The sequence below is a fragment of the Schistocerca nitens genome, chromosome 2, assembly GCF_023898315.1.
Source record: "Schistocerca nitens isolate TAMUIC-IGC-003100 chromosome 2, iqSchNite1.1, whole genome shotgun sequence".
NCBI lineage: Eukaryota > Metazoa > Arthropoda > Insecta > Orthoptera > Acrididae > Schistocerca > Schistocerca nitens.
The window spans coordinates 300,415,679-300,440,998 of NC_064615.1; the positions used below are offsets into that span (position 1 = coordinate 300,415,679).

Here is a 25,320-nt window from a genome sequence, read left to right on the forward strand (position 1 = left end):
TTATTTCATAATGACAGTGATTAGTTACTCCCAACAAACTTTAAGCCTAATTACAAACCTTTTCTAATTTTTTTCTCACTTTCATGTTCAACATCAAATATTTAACTGATTTCTAAAGCAATCAGAGGTTAGAAGCTGTTTTAATATGGGAGTTATATTCTTTAAAGAATCTTGGGTTTACTGATAAGTAACTAACATCACTGCTTTACTGATTCGTCAGATGTTGCATACATCATATGATATGAGACATCATGAACATTGATGATGCTTATATTCGATTGGGACAGGCCACTCCCCTCACCATGAGTGTTGCTTACTCCTCAGGTGAGAGACTAATTTTACTTTCCCAGCATTTACTGCCGATGACAAGTTCTCAAATAACTTTTGTGAGGGCACGCTATGGGAATAAAATGTGTCTAATACACAGTTGAATTGTACAGCTGAAACTAGCAAAATGCAATAAAGTAAAAGAATAGGTTATTACAAGAGTAGACAGTTGAGATTGAAATGTTGATTTATACTGTGCAAAACATTGTATGTGGCAGAGCAATGGAAAATGTTATATTGAAACTTTTTGTGCATACATGACTAATGGGTCTATTTCTCTGTACATCAACATATTTGACTTCAAACTGGAATGTTTAAGGATAGTATATTTTAAATTGATGGTAGGTTGCTTGTGCAATAAAAAATTGAGGAATTATAGACATATAGAGCCCTGATTCCTACTTTCGAATAATGTAAAATGTACTTATTCTTGACCAACTGAGATTGTGTTTGGGGTAGAGCATAATTTTTTACTGTGAAAGTACTCTAGAAAAAGGTGTATAATGTTTCCTTTAGTGAACAGAATGCATCATCCATGTTCATGTTGTCTCATATCATATGATGTATGCAGCATATTGTTTCCTTGAGCATCTTTTTCGTTATACATTTTCAATGGTTTATTTATTATTTATCACTGACATATGGAGAAAATCTGTGTAGTTTCATTATTTTTTCTCCTAGTGTTGAATATCGACTGCAGTGTGCACTTACAGATTGTTATAATAGGTATTGAACAGCAGAGGGAAAAGAGTGATGTATGCTAGACACTGTTGAGCAATGAAATTTAAAGCTAATTAAAGGTAGATAAAAGATGTATTTTGTAAAACAATGAATGTCAGTAGCTCAAAGGGTACTAATGAAAACTTATTGCAGCTCACATGTGGTGGTTTCAGGAAGGAGGGTGGTTTGTTTGTGCTAATGGGAAGGAGCAAGAAGCACACACTCACACATCTGCCCCCCCCTCCCGCCCCCCCTAGCATGAGTGCGTGCACGAGCGAGCGCGCGCACGCGTGCTCACACCCGCCCGCACACACACACACACACACACACACACACACACACACACACACACACACACACACACACAGAGAGAGAGAGAGAGAGAGAGAGAGAGAGAGAGAGAGAGGGGGGGGGGAGAGGAGGGAGGAGGACAGTGATGAGGAATACGATTAGGGAGAGGATGGGAGGCATGAGAGGAATAAGGGGCAAGGAAGAATGGCTTTGGAGACCTCTAAACGAAAGATCTCTTTATTTTGAAAGCTTATACTGTGTTTTCTGGACTTTTGCATTGTTTATCATTAGAAACATATTTTTTGACAAGAATATGGAAAGGATAGGTAGCTACTGTCTGCATAGAAGAGGCACCAAGTTGCAGACAGGCACAATGGAAAAGACTGCTAAAATATTAAAGCTTTCAGATGAAGTCCTTTTTGTGCAGTACAAAAAGAAAGCACACACACACACACGTGCACACCCACCCACACACACATGCACACATGCACACAGACATGTCTCAGAGTACTAGAGCACGACTGTGGCTGCATCTGACAGATCTGAAATCTGCTGGAATGGGTGGTGGGGATAAGCAGACGCATGACATGGGGTTGGGCAAGGATATAAAGGTACCGGTGGGCGAGGATGCTAGCGGAGCTTGCGAGAACTTGGTGAGCACAGGGTAGAGATTAAGATCCTGCATTGAGAGGCTGTGCTGGGGGAGGGGCATAGTGGAGAAGGGGAAGAGAGAAGTGGAAGGGAGTTTCAGACATTTAGCACAATAGAACACATTTGTAGTTCTGGAGTGAGATCAGAGAAGGGGACAGACAGGTGGGAGATAAGAACTAGGAAAGGTTCAGGCCAGGGGGTTATGGGAAAGAAGGACATGTTGTAAAGAGAGTTCCCATCTATCCGACTGAGAAAAGCTTGTGTCAAAAGGTGGAATCCAGATGGCACAGGCCGTGAAGCAGTTAGTGAAGAGAAGCACAGGATGATATGCAGCATGTTCAGTAACTGGGTGATCCAGCCACCTCTTGACGATAGTCTGGCAATGGTCATTTGTGTGGACAGGCAGCTTGTTACCTATCATGCCCACATAGAAATCTGGTGGAGTGTTAGATGGCCCTTTACACAGGTGGCCTTGCCTTTGACAGGGTAGGAGATACCTGTGACACAACTGGAGCAGGTGAAATTTGAGGACGTATGGAATGGGTGCACCTATTGTCTAGGGGTTGCGCCTTTGATTAGTAATCAAAATGTAAAAGGTTAATCTTTATTTCAGGGCATGATGAGAGGCAGTGGGAAATACGAATCACTCGCTCCAGTCCTGCTTAGTACTCAATCATGAGAGCAGTGCACCTTTGTGACTGGACAGTGGGTATTTTGGAGGTGAGGCTTTAGAGATCTGTTGCTGGACAGAGTTGGGAGAGTAATTTCTGTTTGTGAATGGCCTCAGTGTGACTCTTGGCATATTTTGGAGAGGGACTATTCAACACTGTAGAGATGTCAGACAAGGGCAAGGGTGGCTAGGTGGTATGGAAGGGACTTCTTGGTATGGAATGGGTTTCACTCGTCGAAGTGGAAGTTGTCTTCACTGAATCTGAACCAGTTGAGAGATCTGTTGTTCTGGGCGGTTAGGAACAATTCCTCTAGATGACTCATGGATAGGTTGGCATATGCTGGAGCGATGCAGGTGCCCAGTGCTGTACCATGTATTTGTTTGTGCTATGTTCAAAGCATGCAGCTTTACTGTATGATTAAATGATGATGGCATCCTCTTGGGTAAAATATTCCGGAGGTAAAATAGTCCCCCATTCGGATCTCCGGGCGGGGACTATTCAAGAGGACGTCGTTATCAGGCGAAAGAAAACTGGCGCTCTACGGATCGGAAGGTGATCCCTTAATCGGGCATATAGGTTAGAAAATTTAAAAAGGGAAATGGATAGTTTAAAGTTAGATATAGTGGGAATTAGTGAAGTTTGGTGGCAGGAGGAACAAGACTTTTGGTCAGGTGAATACAGGGTTATAAATACAAAATCAAATAGGGGTAATGCAGGAGTAGGTTTAATAATGGGGGAGTGCGGTTAAGCTACTACAAACAGCATAGTGAATGCATTATTGTGGCCAAGATAGACACGAAGCCCACGCTTACTACAGTAGTACAAGTTTATATGCCAACTAGCTCTGCAGATGATGAAGAAATTGGTGAAATGTATGATGAGATAAAAGAAATTATTCAGGTAGTGAAGGAAGACGAAAATTTAATATTCATGGGTGACTGGAATTCAACAGTAGGAAAAGGAAGAGAAGAAAACTTAGTAGGTGAATATGGATTAGGGCTAAGAAATGAAAGAGGAAGCCGCCTGGTAGAATTTTGCACAGAGCATAACTTAATCATAGCTAACATGGACCTGGATAAACTGAAAGAACCAGATTTTGTACAGAGTTTCAGGGAGAACATAAGCGAACAATTAACAGGAATGGGAGAAAGAAATACAGTAGAAGAAGAATGGGTTGCTTTGAGGGATGAAATAGTGAAGGCAGCAGAGGATCAAGTAGGTAAAAAGACGGCTAGTAGAAATCCTTGGGTAACACAAGAGATACTGAATTTAATTGATGAAAGGAGAAAATACAAAAATGCAGTAAATGAAGCAGGCAAAAAGGAATACAAAAGTCTCAAAAATGAGATCGGTAGGAAGTGCAAAATGGCTGAGCAGGGATGGCTTGAGGACAAATGTAAGGATATAGAGGCTTATCTCACCTGGGGTAAGATAGATACTGCCTACAGGAAAATTAAGGAGACCTTTGTAGAAAAGAGAACCACTTGCATGAATATCAAGAGCTCAGATGGAAACCCAGTTCTAAGCAAAGAAGGGAAAGCAGAAAGGTGGAAGGAATATATAGAGGGTCTGTACAAGGGCGATGTTCTTGAGGACAATATTATGGAAATGGAAGAGGATGTAGATGAAGATGAAATGGGAGATATGATACTGCGTGAAGAGTTTGACAGAGCACTGAAAGACCTAAGTCGAAACAAGGCCTCAGGAGTAGACAAAATTCCATTAGAACTACTGACGGCCTTGGGAGAGCCAGTCGTGACAAAACTCTACCACAGCAAGATGTATGAGACAGGCAAAATTCCCTCAGACATCAACAAGAATATAATAATCCCAATACCAAAGAAAGCAGTTGTTGACAGATGTGAAAATTACCGAACTATCAGTTTAATAAGTCACAGCTGCAAAATACTAATGCGAATTCTTTACAGATGAATGGAAAAACTGGTAGAAGCCGACCTCGGGGAAGATCGGTTTGGATTCCGTAGAAATGTTGGAACACGTGAGGCAATACTGACCCTACGACTTATCTTAGAAGAAAGATTCAGGAAAGGCAAACCTACGTTTCTAGCATTTGTAGACTTAGAGAAAGCTTTTGACAATGTTAACTGGAATACTATCTTTCAAATTCTGAAGGTGGCATGGGTAAAATACAGGGAGCAAAAGGCTATTTACAATTTGTACAGAAAGCAGATCGCAGTTATGAATCGAGGGACATGAAAGGGAAGCAGTGGTTGGGAAGGGAGTGAGACAGGGCTGTAGCCTCTCCCCGATGCTATTCAATCTGTATATTCTCCATGGAGAAGAAATGAAAACTTTGAGGTTCGCCGATGACATTGTAATTCTGCCAGAGACAGCAAAGGATTTGGAAGAGCAGTTGAATGGAATGGACAGTGTCTTGAAAGGAGGGTATAAGATGAACATCAACAAAAGCAAAACGAGGATAATGGAATGTAGTCGAATTAAATTGGGTGATGCTGCCGGAATTAGATTAGGAAATGAGACACTTAAAGTAGTAAAGGAGTATTGCTATTTGGGGAGCAAAATAACTGATGATTGTCGAAGTAGAGAGGATATGAAATGTAGACTGGCAATGGCAAGGAAAGCGTTTCTGAAGAAGGGAAATTTGTTAACAACGAGTATTGATTTAAGTGTCAGGAAGTCTTTTATGAAAGTATTTGTATGGAGTGTGGCCACTTATGGAAGTGAAACATGGACGATAAATAGTTTGGACAAGAAGAGAATAGAAGCTTTCGAAATGTGGTGCTACAGAAGAATGCTGAAGATTAGATGGGTAGATCACATAACTATTGAGGAGGTATTGAATAGAACTGGGGAGAAGAGGAGTTTGTGGCACAACTTGACTAGAAGAAGGGATTGGTTGGTAGGACATGTTCTGAGGCATCACGGGATCACCAATTTAGTACTGGAGGGCAACGTGGAGGGTAAAAATCGTAGAGGGAGACCAAGAGATGAATACACTAAGCAGATTCAGAAGGATGTAGGTTGCAGTAGGTACTGGGAGATGAAGAAGCTTGCACAGGATAGAGTAGCATGGAGAGCTGCATCAAACCAGTTTCAGGACTGAAGACCACAACAGCAACAACATGTTCAAAGGTGAAGTAATTGTGGGTGAGGATATACTTGGTCATGGTGGTCAGGGAGGAGGTAGCAGATATGGAGTCAGTCAGGCCTTGGGAAAAGGAATGTTTAATGGTGGCAAGGCCATGGGCATTGGGGATATTTGTGTAGAGGGAGGTGGCATCGATAGTGATGAGCGGGGTGCCAGGTGGTAAACAAACAGGAACTGTGGAGAGTCATAGGAGGAAATGATTGGCGTCTTTTATATAGGAGATAGGGTGTGGGTAATAGGCTGAAGGTGTTGGTTCATGGGAGCAGAGGTTCTCTCTGTTATGGGGACTAGTGCCGAGTTTATAGGTGGACTTATCTGTCAGCTGGCAGAGCCCCTGTACCAGGTATTCCTTACTGCTTGTATAATCACAGTGGTGAAGACTTTGTTGGTTCTTTGTCCATGTGTAAGGTAGGTTTGAGTGTTGAAGGATTTGGGGAATAGTCAGTCATGCTGTGCTTGTTAAAGATCTTCTCTCCTTCTCCGAATCCCAACAGTGGAAACACTTTCTCTCACCACCAACCCTATCAGTCACGCTCAATCCAAAATCAGTGTTGAATCCTGCCTGACTTGATTACTCCTCCATCCAACTGTGATCCACCCCCCTTGCCCCCGAATCACCCTGTGTTAACTTTCAAACTATCCTAATAATCTTGAGCCTTATCTCATGATCATTCCCCAAATTCCACAACATGGAAAGTAGCATTGCAGAAAGAACAGCAATACACCAAATCCACCATTTAAAAACTGACTCCAATCTTATAATTCTGCCAACAAAGACTGCATTACTATCGTTATAAACCACAGGAATTACCTGGCAGACGTACTCCACCCGCTTTCAGCAGATCCACCTACAGACCCCACCACAGTGCCTCCATTCTAGAAATCGCAAGATCTCCAGTCCCTCGTCAAATCCTAAGGTCCATCCCAGAACCTCTCTCTCTATCTCTCTCTCTCTCTTTCTTTTGTCCCTCCTTCCACCCCTCCCTCTCCCTCCCCCTACCATCTCCCCCTCCCTCCTCTCTCTCCCTCCTCTCTCTCCCTCCCTCCCTCTCACCCTCTCTCCCTCTCTCCCTCCCTCCCCCCCTCTCACCCTCCCCTCTTTCCCCCTCTCCCCCTCCCCCTCTTTTCCCCCCTCTCACCCTCACCCTCTTTCCCCCCTCTCACCCTCACCCTCTTTCCCTCCCTCTCCCCCCTCCCCACCCACTCTCTCTCTCTCTCTCTCTCTCTCTCTCTCTCTCTCTCTCTCTCTCTCTCTCTCTGCCCCCCCTCCCAAACCTCCTCACCCCCACAGCCCTCTAATCCCACACTCCTATCATTTATTCTATATGCTACCTAAAGGCTGTAAACCCAACCACCAAGCTTGCTCCATTGTGGCTGGTTATTGTGCCCTCACAGAGAGAAAGTGGATCTCATGGACCAACACCATCAGCTCTTACGTGTTACCTGTAAAAGATACCAATCATTTCTTCCAACGACTCTCCACAGTTCCTGTTCCTTTACCACCCAGCACCCTGCTTTTCACTATCGATGACACATCCTCCCTCTACACTAACAACCCCAATGTCCTGGACCTTGCCACTATTGAACGCTGCCTTTCCCAATGCCAGACTTATTCCAAACCTACTACCTCCTTCCTGGTCACCATGACCAACTATATCCTCACCCACAGTTACTGCTCCTTTGAAGGTATCACCTACAAACAAATCCATGGTGCAACAATTGGCATCCGCATGGGGCCATACTGTGCCAGCTCATTCATGGGCCAGCTAGAGGAATCCTTCGTAACCACCAACAATCCGAAATATCTCAACAGGTTCAGATCCACTGATGACATCTTCGTGATTTGGAACAAGGGAGATGACACCCTGTCCACATCCTTCCATGACCTGATCACCTTTCTCAGTGTTGATCTCTCATCTCGAGGATGGCTAGAAATGTTTGTCTGTTCACATCACATCTGTCAACCCTCAACAATACCTCTACTTCAATAATGGCCACCCGTTCGATACCAAGAAGTCCCTTTCATACAGCTTTGCCATCCAAGGTCATTGCATCTGTAGTGAAGAGCAGTCCCTCTCCAAATATGCCAGGGGTGTCATGGCGACCTTCACAGACATAAAATACACTCCCAGTCTTGTCCAGAAATAGATCTCCTATGCTTTGTCTCTGTAGTCACGTACCATCTCCCACATACCCATACAAAGAGCTCTCCTTTCATGACTTAGTACCACCCTGGACTGAAGAAAGTGAATCACATTCTCCGCCAGGATTTTGACTACCTTTCATTGTGCCCTTCTCATCCCTCTCACACTGGTATTCTGCTGCTCACCGAACTTACGCAATATCCTTGTCTGACCCTCTCAACTCCTTGGCTCGTGGCTCATATCCCTGCAATACACTTAGATGCCATACCTAACCCTTTTATTTGTTTGTTTATTTTTTGAGTCATCAGTCTTCTGACTGGTTTGATGCTGCCCGTCACGAAGTCCTGTCCTCTCCTGTCCTATGCCAACTTCTTCATCTCAGAGTGCCACTTGCAACCTACATTCTCAATTATTTGCTACATGTATTCCAATTTCTGTCTTTCTCTGCAGTTTTTGCCTCTACAACTCCCTCTAGTACCTAGAAAATCATTCCCTGATGATGTCTTAACAGATTTCCTATCATCGCATCCCTTCTCTACGTGAGTGTTTTCCTTTCCAATTCTGTGCAGAACCTCCTCTTTTCGTACTTTATCAGTCCATTTAATTTTCATCATTCATCTGAAACACCACATCTCAAATGCTTCGATTCTGTTCTGCACTGGTTTTCCCATAGTCCATGTTTCACTACCTTACAATGCTGTGATCCAAACATACATTCTCAGAAATTTTTCCCTCAAATCAAGGCCTATGTTCGATACTAGTAGGCTTCTCTTGGTCAAGAATGCCCTTTTGCTAGAGCCAGTCTCTTTTTGATGTCCTCCTTGCCCCGTCTTAGGTTAGTTTTCTGCCTAGTTAGTAGAACTCCTTAACTTCATCTACTTCTTGACCATCAATTCTGATGTTAAGTTTCTCACTGTTCTCATTTCTGCTACTTCTCATTACTTTCATCTTTCTGTGATTTACTATCAGTTCATATTCTATACTCATTAGATTGCACTTTCCGATCAGCAGATACTGCAATTCTTCTTCACTTTCACTCAGGATAGCAGTGTCGTAAGTGAATCATATCATTGAGCTCCTTTTCCCTTCAGTTTTAGTTCCACTCATGAACCTTTCTTTTATTTCCGTCATTGCTGCTTTGATGTACATATTGAACAGTAGGGGTGAAAGACTACATCCCTGTCTTACATGATTTTTAATCCGAGCACTTCATTCTTGGTTGTCTACTCTTATTTTTCTCTCTTGGCCCTTGTACCTTTTGTATATTACCCATATCTCCTTGTAGCTTACCCCTATTTTCCTCAGAATTTTGAACATCTTGCACCATTTTACATTGTTGAATGCGTTTTCCAGGTCAACGAATCATGTGAATGTGTCCTGATTTTTCTTTAGTCTTGCTTCCATTATCAACCGCAATGTCAGAATTGCCTCTCTGGTGCCTTTACCTTTCCTAAAGCCAAACTGATTGCATCTAACATGACCTCAATTTTTTTTACATTCTTCTCTATATTATTCTTGTCAGCAACTTGGATGCATGAGCTATTAAGCTGATCGTGCAATACTTCTCACACTTGTCAGTTCTTGAAGTCTTTGGAATTGTGTGGATGATATTTTTCCAAAAGTCAGATGGTATGTGCCAGGCTCATACATGCTACGCATCAGTGTGAATAGTCGTTTTGTTGCCACTTCCCCCAATCATTTTAGAGATTCTGATGGAATGTTATCCATCCCTTCTGCCTCATTTGATCTTAAGTCCTCCAAAGCTCCCTTAATTTCTGATTCTAACATTAGATCCCATACCTCTTCTAAATTGACTCCTGTTTCTTCTTCTATCACATCTTACCCCTCGTAGAGGCCTTCAGTGTACTCTTTCCACCTATCTGCTCTCTCCTCTGCATTTAACAATGGAATTTTGGTTGCACTCTTAATGTTATTAGCCTTGCTTTTAATTTCACCGAAGGTTGTTTTTACTTTCCAATATGCTGAATCAGTCCTCCTGACAGTCATATCTTTTTCGATTTCTTCACATTTGTTATGCAGCCATTTCGTCTTAGCTTCTGTGCACTTCCTATTTGTTTCATTCCTTAGTGACTTGTATTTCTGTATTCCTGAATTTCTCTGAACATTTTCGTACTTTCTTCTTTCATTGATCAACCAAATTATTTCTTCTGTTACCCATGGTTTCTCTGCAGTTACCTTTTTTGCACTTATATTTTTCTTCGCAACTTCTGTGATTGCTTTTTAAAGATGTCCATTCCTCTTCAACTGTACTGCCTTATTGCTGTACATATAGCCTTAGTGAACTTCAAGCGTATCTAGTCATTCCTTAGTACTTTCATACCCCACTTCTTTGTGTATTGAGTCTTCCTGACTAATCTCTTAAACTTCAGCCTATTCTTCATCAGTACTACAGTGTGATCTGAGTCTATTTCTGCTCCTGAGTATGCTTTACAATCCAGTATCTGATTTCTGAATCTCTGCCTGACCATGATGTAATCTAACTAAAATCTTTCTGTAACACCTGGACTTTTCCAAGTATACATCCCCCTCTTGTGATTCTTGAACAGAGTATTCACTATTGTGATCTGAAAGTTATTACAGAACTCAATTAGTCTTTCTCCTCTCACATTCCTTGTCCCAAGCCCATATTCTCCTGTAATCTTTCTTGTACTCCTTCCCCTACAACTGCATTCCAGTCCCTTTATGTACTTTGTTAATCTTTCAATATCGTTGTGTACTTCCTCTCTCTCTTCATCTTCAGCATGCGACGTTGGCATGTATACCTGAACTATCATTGTCGGTGCTGGTTTGCTGTGGATTCTGATAAGAACAACCTTATCACTGAACTGTTCACAGCAACTCACTCTCTGCCCTACCTTTCTATTCACAACAAATCCTACTCGTGTTATATCATTTTCTGCTGCTGTTGATATTACCTGTACTCATCTGACCAGAAATCCTTGTCTTCTTTCCATTTCACTTCACTGACCCCTACTACATTTAGATTTAGTCTTGGCATTTCCCTTTTCAGATTTTCTAGCTTCCCTACCACATTCAAGTTCTGACATTCCATGCTCTGACTCATAGAATGTTATCCTTTCGTTGGTTGTTCAATCTTTTTCTCATGGTCACCTCCCCCTTGGCAGTTCCCTTCTGGAGATCCGAATGGGGGACTATTCCGGAATCTTTTGCCAATGGAGAGATCATCATGACACTTTCTCACTTACAGGCCACGTGTCCTGTGGATACACATTATGCCTTTAATGCAGTGGTTTCCATTGCCTTCTGCATCCTCATGCCATTGATCATAGTTGGTTCTTCCATCTGTAGGGGCAATTCCCCACCCCAAGAACAAGAGAGTGCCCTGAACCTCTGTCTGCTCCTCCACCCACTTTGACAAGGCCATTGGCAGAATGAGGGTGGTTTCTTACACCAGAAGTCTTCGGCCACCAGTGCTGATTATTAATCAAAATTTAAGCGGTGGTGGCTTTTGAACCTGGAACCGAGGACGTTGTGATTACTAATCAAAGGCGCAACCCCTAGACCACAGGTGCACCCATCCCATACATCCTCAAATTACACCTGCTCCAGTCATGTCACAGGTATCTCCTACCCTGTCAAAGGCAAGGCCACCTGTGAAAAGGGCCATCTGACTCACCACCAGCTTTCTATGTGGGCATGACAGGTAACAATCTGCCTGTCCGCATGAATGACCATCGCCAGACTATCGCCAAGAGATGGCTGGATCACCCAGTTATGAACATGCTGCCTGTCATCCTGTGCTTCTCTTCAGTGACTGCTTCACGGCCCGTGCCATCTGGATTCCACCTTTTGACACAAGCTTTTCTCAGTCGGATAGGTGGGAACTCTCTTTACAACATGTCCCTCTTTCCCATAACTCCCCTGGCCTGAACCTTTCCCAGTTCTCATCTCCCACCTGTCTGTCCCCTTCTCTGATCCCTCTCCAGTACTACAAATGTCTTATATTGCACCAAGGTGTTTGAAACTCCCTTCTCCTTCTCCACTTCTCCTTTCTCTCTCTGCTATGCCCCTCCCCCAGCACAGCCTCTCGATGCAGCATCGTACATCTCTACCCTGTGCTCACCAAGTTCCCGCAAGCTCCACCAGCATCCTCACCCACCGGTACCTTGCTTTCCTTGCCCAACCCCATATCATGCGCCTGTGTATCCCCACCACCCACCCTAGCAGATTGCTGTTGCTGTCGGATGTAGTTGCAGTTGGGCTGTAGTGCCCTTGACATTGCCAGTGTGTGTGTGTGTGTGTGTGTGTGTGTGTGTGTGTGTGTGTGTGTGCGTGCGTGCGTGCGTGCGTGCGTGCGCGCGCGCTCGCTCGCGTGTGCATGTGCATGTGCGTGCGTGCATGCATGCGTGTACTGCAGAAGGAGTACTTTGAAAGATTTAATACTTTAGCAGTTTTTTTCCACTGTGCCTGTCTCTGACTTGGTGCTTCACTTACATGGTGATTATCAATCTGTCCTTTCCATATAGTTGTTATTCCATCCTGGACTTTCCATTGTTTGAAATATATGTTTTAGGTTTATATAACTTTCATATTGAGTCCATAAATTGGTAACTAATCAACTCTGTTGTTATAATGAAGTCTGCTGTTACCATTTTTACATAGTCTGTTCGGGAAGCTCAGCATGGTGTATTGGGATTCCGTGCTACTGAAGAGAGATTGGAAGAAGTCTCTAGTGAGAAAGCAGATGTTGATCAAGAGAAAGGAAAGACATTAGAAGAAATGTCATCTGTTGTTGTGCAATTAACACAACGTATAGCAAGTAGAAAAGCTCTGTTGGCACCAATAATAAAGGGTAATCTTTTCAGTGATTAGATGCCTTTTGGCTAAATTCATTTTGTGCACCACATAGTTCAATATTACATTTGCTGTGGTACAGTTTTTAAAAGCACTGTCACTGATTTAATCTATGCAATGTTGTTTCACATTATTAAGGCACTTGACTGAGCTATGCTTTGTACTATTTTGCTTGTTAATAACCTTTGATTAGTGTGAACTACATTTTTTGGCACAAAAATTGGTGCACTAATAAGCATATATGTGCTTAAGAAAGTCATTTGCAGCAAATCATAAGGGGAAAAGCTATATGATTGTCATAATGATCATTTTAGATGTATTGGAAAAGTAATGCAAATTTACTTACACAGAAAATTATTTTCACATAATCCAAGTTCTATGTCTTATATTGTGTGAACTAGTGCATCTTCACAAAAAAAGTTAAAGAATTCCCAGTGATATGAGTAATTGGAAATGTTATTTAGGTACAATTGATAGGCAGATACAGTTGCCTCTGAAGGCAACAATCTCTTTTAATGACTTTTGGTGAGAGAAAGATAACATGTAGCAAAATTTTAGCTATAAAGTGGGTACAGTAGTATCTGGATTCGTGGCACTCCAAAGAATCCTTGTTTTGGCCAACCAGTGGCTGTGTATGTGGAATGACGCCACATGGAAAACTGTCTTGGTGAACTTCTTCTGGCGTCTTTGTAAAAGCTTAGGCAGACATATTCAAGTCTTCTGCTGAATTAGTGTGCTATTTTCTTCAAGACTGATTGTGACAATTTGTTCATTGGCTGCAGTGCAAGTATGCATCATGCTTCCTCTACACTCTTCTGCATGCACTCTTTCGTTAGGTAGGTCAGTGTACTGTGAAGCTGACCTTTCTCCTGTGGGAACTTATCTGACTTGGTTATATTCTGGATCAACCTCCTTCCCCCCCTCCCCGACCCGTTTCAATAGACCGAACTGAGATGACTTCCCATGTTTTCTGTGCATGCTTTCAGGTGTTCAGCATAGTCCGACAGTATCCCTGGCATTGACTGCACATGAGAATACAACTTTCAGCACTCGATGTAGATGACTGGGTAGGTCATTGATATGTTCTGCACAAAATGGAGTCTAAATTGGGGCTGAAGACCCAGAAGCACACCATTAATCAATTGCACAAAGATAAATTGAGAGATAATTATAATACCTAACAAATATTAAGGTAAATTTATTAAACAGGAGAACAGCTGCATGTAGCAACAACATAATTAGTATATAACAGCACCAAGTAAGAGTATATTATCAAGAGCTGATCCGTTTGAGTAGCATCAGATTCACCCACTGCATGATACCAGTTGATTAGCTTTGTGTATACCTTAACATTCATGCTCTGCTCACCTTTGGTACTGCTGATACATAATGAATTGGATGTGTAAGTGCCAACCTTCAAATGGCCTCACCATAAAAGTCACCGATACTTAAGCTCAACATATCATTGTGAAATTGAAGAGAGAAGCAGTATGGGCCTTCATTAAATTTACAGATTTTAAGCTACAATCACTGTTGCCAAATGAACAGGTCCTTGTGGAGACATTAAGTCCTCCCTGTTGCCTATATTCAGCTAATTATAACATGGTTGAGACTAGCATTATCTTCATGTTTGATTATATTGTGTTGATTTTAACTTGTGAAAAAAGAAAAACAAAAATGATGAAACGTGCAAGTGCCACAACAGTAGTTTACTGTCGTTATAAGAAACAGAAATTAAATGCAATGTCCATAGATGAATGTTAACACAAGTAAGTGCAAACAGATATGTCTCTATGAGAAGTTGTCTGAGATGACCATGGATGAATGTCCACAAAAATAAGTACAGACAGAAATGTGTCTCTGAGAGGTTGCCTGGGATGTGCCAACATGATGAAATCCACGAGTCGTCATAGGCGGCAGAGTGGAAGGGTGCTGAGGATGATCGACTGTAAGATCCGACCTGGCACTCGTTGTATGTCCTCGACAACAACAGGCCTCAGGTATGTTGGGTGTTGTCACAGGCGATGGCTTGATAGTGATAACTGCCAGTGGGATGACGGTATTTCCTGGACGTTGAGTGTTGGTGGTTGTCGGAGGCGATAGGTTGACAATGATAGCTGCCGGTTGGCCAACAGTACTCCCTCGCCAATTGGGCATCCTTGTGCCTTGTAGTCTTGGGTCCAGCAGAGATGAATAAGGGTAAGATTTGATACATCGTAGCAGTTTTGATGTCGGTACACTTACACCATCCAGTTGAAAGTACTTCTAGAATTTGGAATTACATACATAAATAATGTTTCTTGTTATTTATATGGCTCAAATACATTGACACACAAGCTCTTTTTAGAGGCAATGTGTGAAAAAATATGCAGATTGAGAAGAATCGCTTAAGTTTGATTATTTAAATAGGAAAGAAATTAGGTGAATTGTAGGGAGACCACTTCACCACCACAGTTAATACCAAAAATGTTCATTGCAGCACAGATGCTTGTAAAAGTGATGAATTAAGAAAATGGCATTATCATGGGGATTCACTCCAAATTCAATTTCTAGCTAAGGCAAAAACAGTAACCAGTAAATTGAGAGATAATTATAATACCTAACAAATATTAAGGTAAATTTATTAAACAGGAGAACAGCTGCATGTAGCAACAACATAATTAGTATATAACAGCACCAAGTAAGAGTATATTATCAAGAGCTGATCCGTTTGAGTAGCATCAGATTCACCCACTGCATGATACCAGTTGATTAGCTTTGTGTATACCTTAACATTCATGCTCTGCTCACCTTTGGTACTGCTGATACATAATGAATTGGATTACAGTTTAAATGGAAGATAAACAGTTTGAATTTGTGGTGGATAAGAAGTAAGTGTGCAGGTTTTGATGTAGTCAGTAAAAAAACATTTGCAAGAATGTTCTAAATTCTGAGCTGAATCTGTAACTGGGGAGATAAAGAAACAGAATTCAATGAAAAGTGAAAAGAAGAAAAAAACAATTACTTCAACTAGAAATACAAGGTAAAGAAAGTAACACCAGATGCAATGTACTTTTAAAAACTTTTAAGTCTCTAAATTATTGAGTGGTACTTTAAATTGCAAAAGAAATTATTTTGTAATAGATATAAACAGCGTTAATGTTGCTTGAATGGTTCTCAGGCCCGTTCTCATGTAGACAGGAGGCAACTTCTCGTCGTCTTCATCTGCAGCCTTGCAGGGAGCTAAAGTGGTGCGTCAATTTGTAGGATAGCTTGCTAGAAAATCTCAGGTCCTGGGTGAGGGAAGAGCTTTGATGTGACTACATCTCCATCTACATGATTACTCTGCTATTCACAATAAAGTGCATGGCAGAGGGTTCAATGAACCACCTTCAAGCTGTCTCTCTACCGTTCCACTCTCGAACGGCACACGGGAAAAACGAGCACTTAAATTTTTCTGTGCAAGCCCTGATTTCTCTTATTTTATCATGATGATCATTTCTTCCTATGTAGGTGGGTGCCAACAGAATGTTTTTACAATCGGAGGAGAAAACTGGTGATTGAAATTTCATGAGCAGATCCTGTCGCAACAAAAAATGTCTTTGTTTTAATGATTGCCACTCCAATTCATGTATCACGTCTGTGACACTATCTCCCCTGTTTCGTGATAATACAAAATGAGCTGCCCTTCTTTGTACTTTTTCAATGTCATCCATCAGTCCCACCTGATGCAGATCCCACACCACACAGCAATACTCCAGAATAGGGTGGACAAGTGTGGTGTAAGCAGTCTCTTTAGTAGACCTGTTGCACCTTCTAAGTGCTCTGCCAATGAATCACAGTCTTTGGTTTGCTCTACCAACAATATTATCTATGTGATTGTTCCAATTTAGGTTATTTGTAATTGTAATCCCTAAGTATTTAGTTGAATTTACAGCCTTCAGATTTGAGTGACTTATCACGTAATCGAAATGTAGCTGATTTCTTTTAGTGCTCATGTGAATAACTTCACACTTTTCCTTATTCAGGGTCAATTGCTACTTTTCGCACCATACAGATATCTTGTCTAAATCATTTTGCAAGTCATTTTGATCATCTGATGACTTTACGAGGTGGTAAATGACAGCATCATCTGCAAACAATCTAAGACAGCTACTCAGATTGTCTCCTATGTTGTTAATATAGATCAGGAATAATAGAGGGCCTATAACACTTCCGTGGGGAACGCCGGATATTACTTCTGTTTTACTCGATGACTTTCCGTCTATTACTATGAACTGTGACCTTTGTGACAGGAAATCATGAATCCAGTCACACAACTGAGGCGATATTCTGTAGGCTCACAGTTCGGTTAGAAGACACTTGTGAGGAACAGTGTCGAAAGCCTTCTGGAAACCTAAAAATATGGAATCAATTTGACATCCTCTGTCGATAGCACTTGAGTATAAAGAGCTAGTTCTGTTTCAAAAGAACGATATTTTTGAAACCGTGCTATGCGTCAATAAATCGTTTTCTTCGAGGTGCTTCATAATGTTCGAATGCAGTATACGTTCCAAAACCCTACTGCAAATCGACGTTAGTGATATAGGCCTGTAATTCAGCGGATTATTCCTACTTCCGTTTTTGGGTATTGGTGTGGCTTGAGCAATTTTCCAGTCTTTAGGTACAGATCTTTCTGTGAGCGAGTGGTTGTTTATAATTGCTAAATATGGAGCTATTTTATCAGCATACTCTGAGAGGAACCTGACTGGTATACAATCTGGACTGGAGGCCTTGCCTTTATTAAGTGATTTAAGCTGCTTCGTTACTCCAAGGATATCTACTTCTATGTTTCTCATCTTGGCAGTTGTTCTTGATTGGAATTCAGGAATATTTACTTCGTCTTCTTTGGTGAAGGTGTTTTGGAAAACCGTGTTTAATAACTCTGCTTTAGTGGCACTGTCATCAGTGACTTCACCGTTGTTACCGCGCAGTGAAGGTATTGATTGTGTCTTGCCACTGGTGTGCTTTATGTATGACCAGAATTTCATTGGGTTTTCAGCCAGATTTTGAGACAGAATTTCATTGTGGAAATTATTAAAAGCATCTCGCATTGAAGTACGCGTCATATTTCGAACTTCTGTAAAACTTTGCCAAACTTGGGAATTTTGCGTTCTTTTGAATTTGGCATGCTTTTTTCGTTGCTTCTGCAACAACGATCTGACCCGTTTTGTGTACCATGGGGGATCAGTACCATCACTTATTAGTTTATGTGGTATATATCTCTCAATTGCTGTCGATACTATCTCTTTGAAGACATTCCACAACTTTTCTACACTTGCATGATCAGATTGGAAGGAGTGAAGACTGTCTCTTAAAAAGGTGTTAAGAGCATTTTTATCAGCTTTTTTAACTAGATATACTTTGCATTACTTGTTGATGGTTGCAGGTGTTATGGTATTCAGCCTAGCAGCAACTGCCTTGTGGTCGCTAATCCCTGTAATCGTCACAATACTCAGTATTTGTCCAGGATTATTTGTAGCTAAATGGTCAAGTATGTTTTCGCAACCATTTATGCTTCGAGTGGACTACTGAACTAATTGTTCAAAATAATTTTCTGAGAAAGCACTCAGTAAAATTTTGGATGACGTTTTATGCCTGCTGCCAGCTTTAAACATATAATTTTTCCAGCATATCGAGGGTAGATTAAAGTCACCACCGACTATAATTGTATGAGTGGGGTACTTATTTGAAATGAGACTTATGTTTTGTTTGAACTGTTGAGCAACTATATCTTCTGAGTCGCGGTGCCGGTAAAATGATCCAATTAATAGTTTAGTCCGATTGTCAGATATAACCTCTACCCTTGCTATTTCACACGTACTATCTACTTAAATTTCGCTACAAGGCAAACTACCTCTGACAGCAATAAATACTCCACCACCAACTGTATTTAATCTATCCTTTCTGAACACTGTTATATCGTTTGAAAAAATTTCGGCTGAACTTATTTCCGGCTCTAGCCAGCTCTCTGTACCTACAACTATTTGATCTTCAGTGCTTTCTGTTAGGGCTTGGAGCTCTGGTTCTGTCCCAACACAGCTACGACAATTTACAACTACAATACCAATCGTTTCTACAACTATGTTACTGTGTTTTACCTGCCCACTTTTAGATGGACGTCCCTTCTGTGGTTCCCTGAGGCCCTCTAACCTAAAAAGCTGCCCAGTCCCTTCCACACAGCCCCCGCTACCCGTGTAGCTGTCTCGTGTGTGTAGTGGACTCCTGACCTAGTAAGCGGACCCCGGAAACCCATCAACTGATGGCGCAAGTCAAGGAATCTGTAGCCTACACGGCCACAGAACCACCTGAGCCTCTGATTCAGACCCTCCACTCGGCTCTGCACCAAAAGATCACAGTCAGTTCTATCAACGATGCTGCAGATGGTGAGCTCCACCTTAATCTCGGAAGCAAGACTGGCAGTCTTAACCATTTCTGCAAACCGCCCGTAACCAGACAGAATCTGCTCCGATCCAAAGTGACACATGTCCTTGGTACCGACATGAGCCACCACCTGCAGTTGGCTGCACCCTGTACTCTTCATGGCATCGGGAAGCACTCGTTCCACATCCGGAATGACTCCCCCCAGAATGCACACAGAGTGCACACTGGCTTCCTTCCCCTCCATGGCAGCCATGTTCCTAAGGTGCCCCATTATGCACCTAACATTGGAGCTCCCAACTACCAGCAAACCCACCCTCTGTGAATGCCCAGTCCTTGCAGGCCTAGAAGCTTCCTCGGAACAGGGTGGATAACTGCATCTGGCTCAGAGACATTGTCAGCCACAGATAACGCTCGAAACCTGTTCGTCAAACGAACCGAGGAGACACTACGATCGTCCCCTCGGAAAGTTTGTGCTGCCTGCCAGACTTTGGAATGATCTCCCACTCGACCAGGGATGAGGGGTCAACCTCAGTGCAGGCAGTACTCGGGGAAGGGGGGGGGGCACAGCAGTGGTCCAATTGGAGGACATGTGGGACGTGCTCGAAGTCCCTCACATCCCTGCATTCGATCTCCCACAGTGACGCCCCTTGGCAGCAGCCCCAAGCTGTGTGATGAAAGCCAAAGCAGCCTGGAGCTGTGAGCGAAGGGTCACCAACTCAGCTCGCATCTGTACACAGCAACAAGCGATGCTGCTCTCGCTGACGGTCTAACCGACACTGCTACCCATTCATAACAGACAACAAATAAAGATGCTCAATCTCTGCTGACAAGCTCCCGGGATATGTTATAGTTTGTGCTCTATGAGAGAGAGTGTTAAGGAGGTATCAGTTGCAGAGAAGAGAATCTAGTGAGAATACACTAATAGGAGCTGAAAGCGAGGCACCAACATTTCGAACACATACTTCAGGGTTGTTGCTTGTTGCCGGTCTTCTGACAGCACGCAGAGTGCAATTAGCAGTTCGTTGCTCTGGCAGGTTCCCTTCCTGCGGGCATCTATGCTTACCATATAAATTGGCTTGCCAGAGCTGCTGCCAGCAATTATGCCTGATGATTATAAGCATCTTCCTCATTGAAATATTGTGCAGTTTACACAATATTTTACATTACCTCTCGGACCTATCCAAGCAATTATAATGTCAGGAAAGCATAACATAGGATGGCTTGAAATTTGATGAGCTATAGAAATATATGTCATAGGATGGGTAAATAAAGTTAGATTGTAATGTGCATACTTTCTCAGTTTTGATTTTCATAAAGTTCACTGACGTAAAAGCTCTGAGTTTTTATCACTGAAATATACTACAAAGGACAATAAATATGAAATTGTTGAAAAAGGGGGTGGTTCAGTATGATTTTCGATTATTATAAAAAATGGAGTAAAGAACTTGCATCAAATTTTGTGTGAATAATGGAATCAAGTGCTCTAAAACACTTTGAAATGTTGACAGTGGCATACCGTGAATCTGCTCTAAGTAAAAAAAATGTTTACAAGTGGTACAAGCTCTTCCAAGATGACTGAGAAGATGCCAATGATGATCCTCGCTCTGGACACCCCAGCACATAAACAACAGATGATAACATCAAAGCTGTGAAGAAAATTGTGTTGGAAAATCATCGAATTACCATAAGAGAAGTTGCTGAGGATGTTGGCATATCGGTCAGCTCATGTTAGACAATTTTCTTGGATGTTTTGGGCATGAAATGTGTGTCAGCGAAATTCATTCCAAAACTTCTCGATTCTGATCAGAAGAACCATTGCCTGTGTGTCGCTCAGGAGCTCTTCAATGACGTCATTCATGATCCTGATTTGCTCAAAAGGGTTATAACTGGTGACAAAACATGGGTTTATGGTTATGACGTTGAAACCAAAGCCCAATCGTACCAGTGGAAGCATCTTGGAGAGCCAAGACTGAAAAAAGCATACCCAATTCAATCAAATGTCAAAGCTTGGCTCAACTGTTTTTTTCGATTACTTTGGTGTAGTACATCATGAATTTTTGCCTCAAGGTCATACAGTCAATAAAGAGTATTACCTTGATGTTGTGCACCGTTTTTGAGAAGCAATATGTAAAAAATGCCTGGAATTGTGGAAAAGTGCTTCATGACTTTTGCATCACAACAATGCACTTGCTCATTCCTCGCTGCTTGTTAGAGATTTTTTGGACAAAAACAACATGAAAATCATGCCTCTGCCACCATATTCACCGTATTTGGCCCCCTGCAACTTTTTCCTGTTCCCAAAACTGAAGAGACCTATGAAAGGATAAAGATTTTCTATGACAGAGGAAATAAAAACTGCGTTGCTGGAAATACTCGAGGCTGTACCAAATGTGCTTACGAGAAATGATTCGAGGATTGAAGAAGCATTGACACAAGTGAATTGCATCTGAGTGGTATTACATTGATGTAGACAATGTAAATATTTATGAATAAATAAATATTTTTTCATAAATTTATAAAGTCTCCTTACTTATTGAACACACCTTGTGTATCTGACATTTCTACAACACAGTCTAGAAAGTTTGGGTATGTGGCTCACTGGATAATAGCTACCCTGCACAGAACCTTCAAAACAACTGAAGAAATCTTAACTTCTTATCTTGACATCGTAAGCCCGTACTTTAGTAAACAGAGGTTACAATCTACATCAAATAAAACAAAAGTTTCCAGAATGAGATTTTCACTCCGCAGCAGAGTGTGCACTGATATGAAACTTCTTGGCAGATTAAAACTGTGTGTCGGACCGAGACTCTAACTCTGGATCTTTGGAAACATCCCCCAGGCTGTGGCTCAGTCATGTCTCTGCAATATCTTTTCTTTTAGGAATGCTAGTTCTGCAAGGTTCACAGAAGAGCTTCTCTGAAGTTTGGAATGGAGGAGACAAGGTGCTGGCAGAATTGAAGCTTTGAGGATGGGTCATGAGTCGTGCTTGGGTAGGTCAGTCGGTAGACACTTGTATATGAAAGGCAAAGGTCCCAAGTTTGAGTCTCGGTCTGGCACACAGTTTCAATCTGCTAGGAATTTTCAAAACAGAAGTAGCATTTTTTCATCTGTCCAATAGATTGGCAGACAGAGCCTTGATGTCTATTTTAAGGGAGACATGCTATACATCTAGAATACCTTGGGACCACATTAGATGGGACACTTTCTTTTAAGGAGCACTTGACATGAACATCTGCTAAGCTCAAAAGCAGAATCAACATTCTCCACAAGCTCTGTGACACTGATTGTGGAGACAGAGTAGTGTGCATCTGTCTGGGGCAGTAGTCCATAAGTGAAAAAGATAGATATACCACATAACAAATGCACGTGCATAGTTAGCGAGTCAATTTCATCTACTCCTAGATAATGGTTAACCTTCCTAGATGTTGACCTCCACCTCAAAGATGGCTACATCAGTACCTCTGTCCATATCTAACCTACTAACCATCAGCAAACCCTCCACTTTCACAGCTGCCACCCGTTCCATACCAAGAAGTCCCTTCCATACAGCCTAGCCACCTGTGGTTGTTGCATTTGCATTGGCGAGCGGTCCCTCTCTGTATATAATTATCGTCCTAGCCTTGTACAAAAACAAATCTCCTGTGCCTTATCTTTCCAGTCTCCCACCACCTCCCAAATTTCCACCGTTCGGCACAAAGAAGTGTTCCCCTCGTAACTCAGTACCACCCAGGATGGAGCAACTGAATTACATTCTTCGCCAGGGATTTGACTCCCTCTCATCATGCCCTGAAATAAGAAATGTCCTCCCCAATATCCTTCCCACCCCTCCCACAGTGGTATTCTGCTGTCTACCGAACTTATACTTGCCCATCCCTACACAGCCCCGGCTTCCAACCACTAACGTCATGGCTCATACACCTGTAATAGACCTAGGTGCAAGACCTAACCCATACATACTCCCACTGCCACCTCTTCCAGCCCAGTCACAAACATCACCTATCCTATCAAAGGCAGGGCTACCTGTGAAACCAGTCGTGTGATCTACAAGCTAAGCTGCAACCACTGTGCTGCATTCTATGTGGGCATGACAGCCACCAAGCTGCCTATCCACATGAATGGCCACCGACAAACTGTGACCAAGAAACGAGTAGACCACTCTTTTGCTGAGCAAGCTGCCAAACATGACATCTTTCATTTCAGTGACTGCTTCACAGCCTGTGCCATATGGATTATTCCCACCAACACCAGATTTTCTAAATTGTGCAAGTGGGAACTTTCCCATAACCCTGCTAGTCTCAACCTTAATTAGTCACTGTCCTCATCCATCCAGCCCCTTCTCTGTTCCCATTCTAGCACTACACAGCCCTCATTCCACCTGCGCACTGAAATATTGTATCCCGGCTAAGACACAAGTTGAAAATATGGTCGCTATTTTTTTTATTTACTTAAATTTGCCATATTTCGTGACAGTACCTTTTCCGTTAGACGTTTGCAAGGCGATATTAGTCTTGGCTTCAGTTGTCTAAGTATGATTCCACAATATATCTTTGTCGGCTGCAGAAAAGACGTGGTTCAACGTGTTTGCCTCATTTTGGTGTTTCAAATACCATTTCTTCAAATGTAGTTTTTTTATGGTTAATACAAAAAAATAGTAACATAATTCAAAATTATTTATGACGGCGACCTTCACATTGTTCTTCCGTCAACACACACCAAGAGTTAGCTGCCGACTGACTATAGTCAAAGACGACTCCGGTGTTAAAGATATTTTACACAACACACAAGCCTCCACTTGTAATCAGTCTCTTTGCTATTCTTCGATACATTTACTAATAGTAATCAATATGCTTTCACTCTCAAAAACATAAGTAAATTAACATATAATAAGGCAGATTACAATAAATTCTGACAAAAAGTATAAAAAAAACATTTACAATTTGGTATCGACAAATACAGTAAAAAAAATAACATCTCCCAGATCCATTACAACTGCTCCCCAGGGCTTTTGTTGTTATGGACATATACATCAAAATCCCGACCACACTCAGTGATGGATCTGTATTACACAATTAGTACATTAATGATGCAGTCTGATAACCTCTTCCAAATTTGGACTCTTTGAATCTGTGGACTTGTTACTGGCTGTTGTTGCAATGATACTTCCCCATCAATCCCATACACAAAAAATTCAAGTAAAGAAATTATTTGACATGACAAATATATATGGTATAAAACATACATGAGAAATATTCTAACATACAGCATACAGATTGAAAATAATAGGAAGGTAAAACTCATTTCCTAGAATAAGATTTTTTTTTATATTTGCCTTATATATATATATATATATATATATATATATATATATATATATATATATATATATATATATATATATATATATTATTTTCTTCTTTTAGTACAGCTAAAGATACATGAGTATTATCTAAATTTTTTGCAATTATTTATGTACACTTGCCCCTCTACTACAATATTACTACAAGTCACATTCTTGTGAAGAGTACTTTCGCTCCCCACAACATCAGTATAAACAACAATAAATTGCTCATATATCATGAGGCTTTATCTAAAATTGTTTTTTGAAACTTATACCTTTGCATGCATGTCCTCACATGCATACCTTCACCCACGGGGAAGACTTAGCTTCCAAAAATTAGAAAAATTCAGAAATGCTCACTAGGGAGACTTTTTTTTTTTGTAAAAAAGTAAAAATAAATCTTTCTCTCATTCTTTGTTACAACAGTGTTTTTTCATCAGTTTCAATTAACATGTGACTTCAAATTATTAATTTACATGCAAATATACATACTTGGTTGTACAGGCAGTTTTGTTCTAACAAGCGTATTCCAGTGGAGGACTTTTGTTTTAGATAATAATAGGTTATTTAAATTTTGAAATTATGATTTCTGTTTATACACTTTTAAAGAGACAACATTCCTGAGACCAAATAATTTCTTTGACTTAGGATACACCAAACGATAAGCATTAGGGTGTGGATTTTCTATGACTTCAAAAGGCCCAATATAGATATCAAAGAATTTTTTAATTTCTGAAGTTAACATTTTTGATTTTTCATGAGATTTGACCAGAACAAGATCCCCAATTTTGAAAGTGGTTAATTTTA

General features: G+C 41.4%; 1 protein-coding gene across 1 annotated transcript in view; it reads left to right on the top strand.

Moving 5' to 3' along the window:
* Positions 1 to 25,320, top strand: part of LOC126236051 (intraflagellar transport protein 81 homolog) — a 109,776-nt gene that overhangs the window by 60,998 nt on the left and 23,458 nt on the right. Inside the window, exon 9 of the mRNA XM_049945090.1 lies at positions 12,579 to 12,768. Coding sequence (XP_049801047.1) covers positions 12,579 to 12,768 — 190 coding nt within the window. The remainder of the gene's footprint in view (positions 1 to 12,578; positions 12,769 to 25,320) is intronic.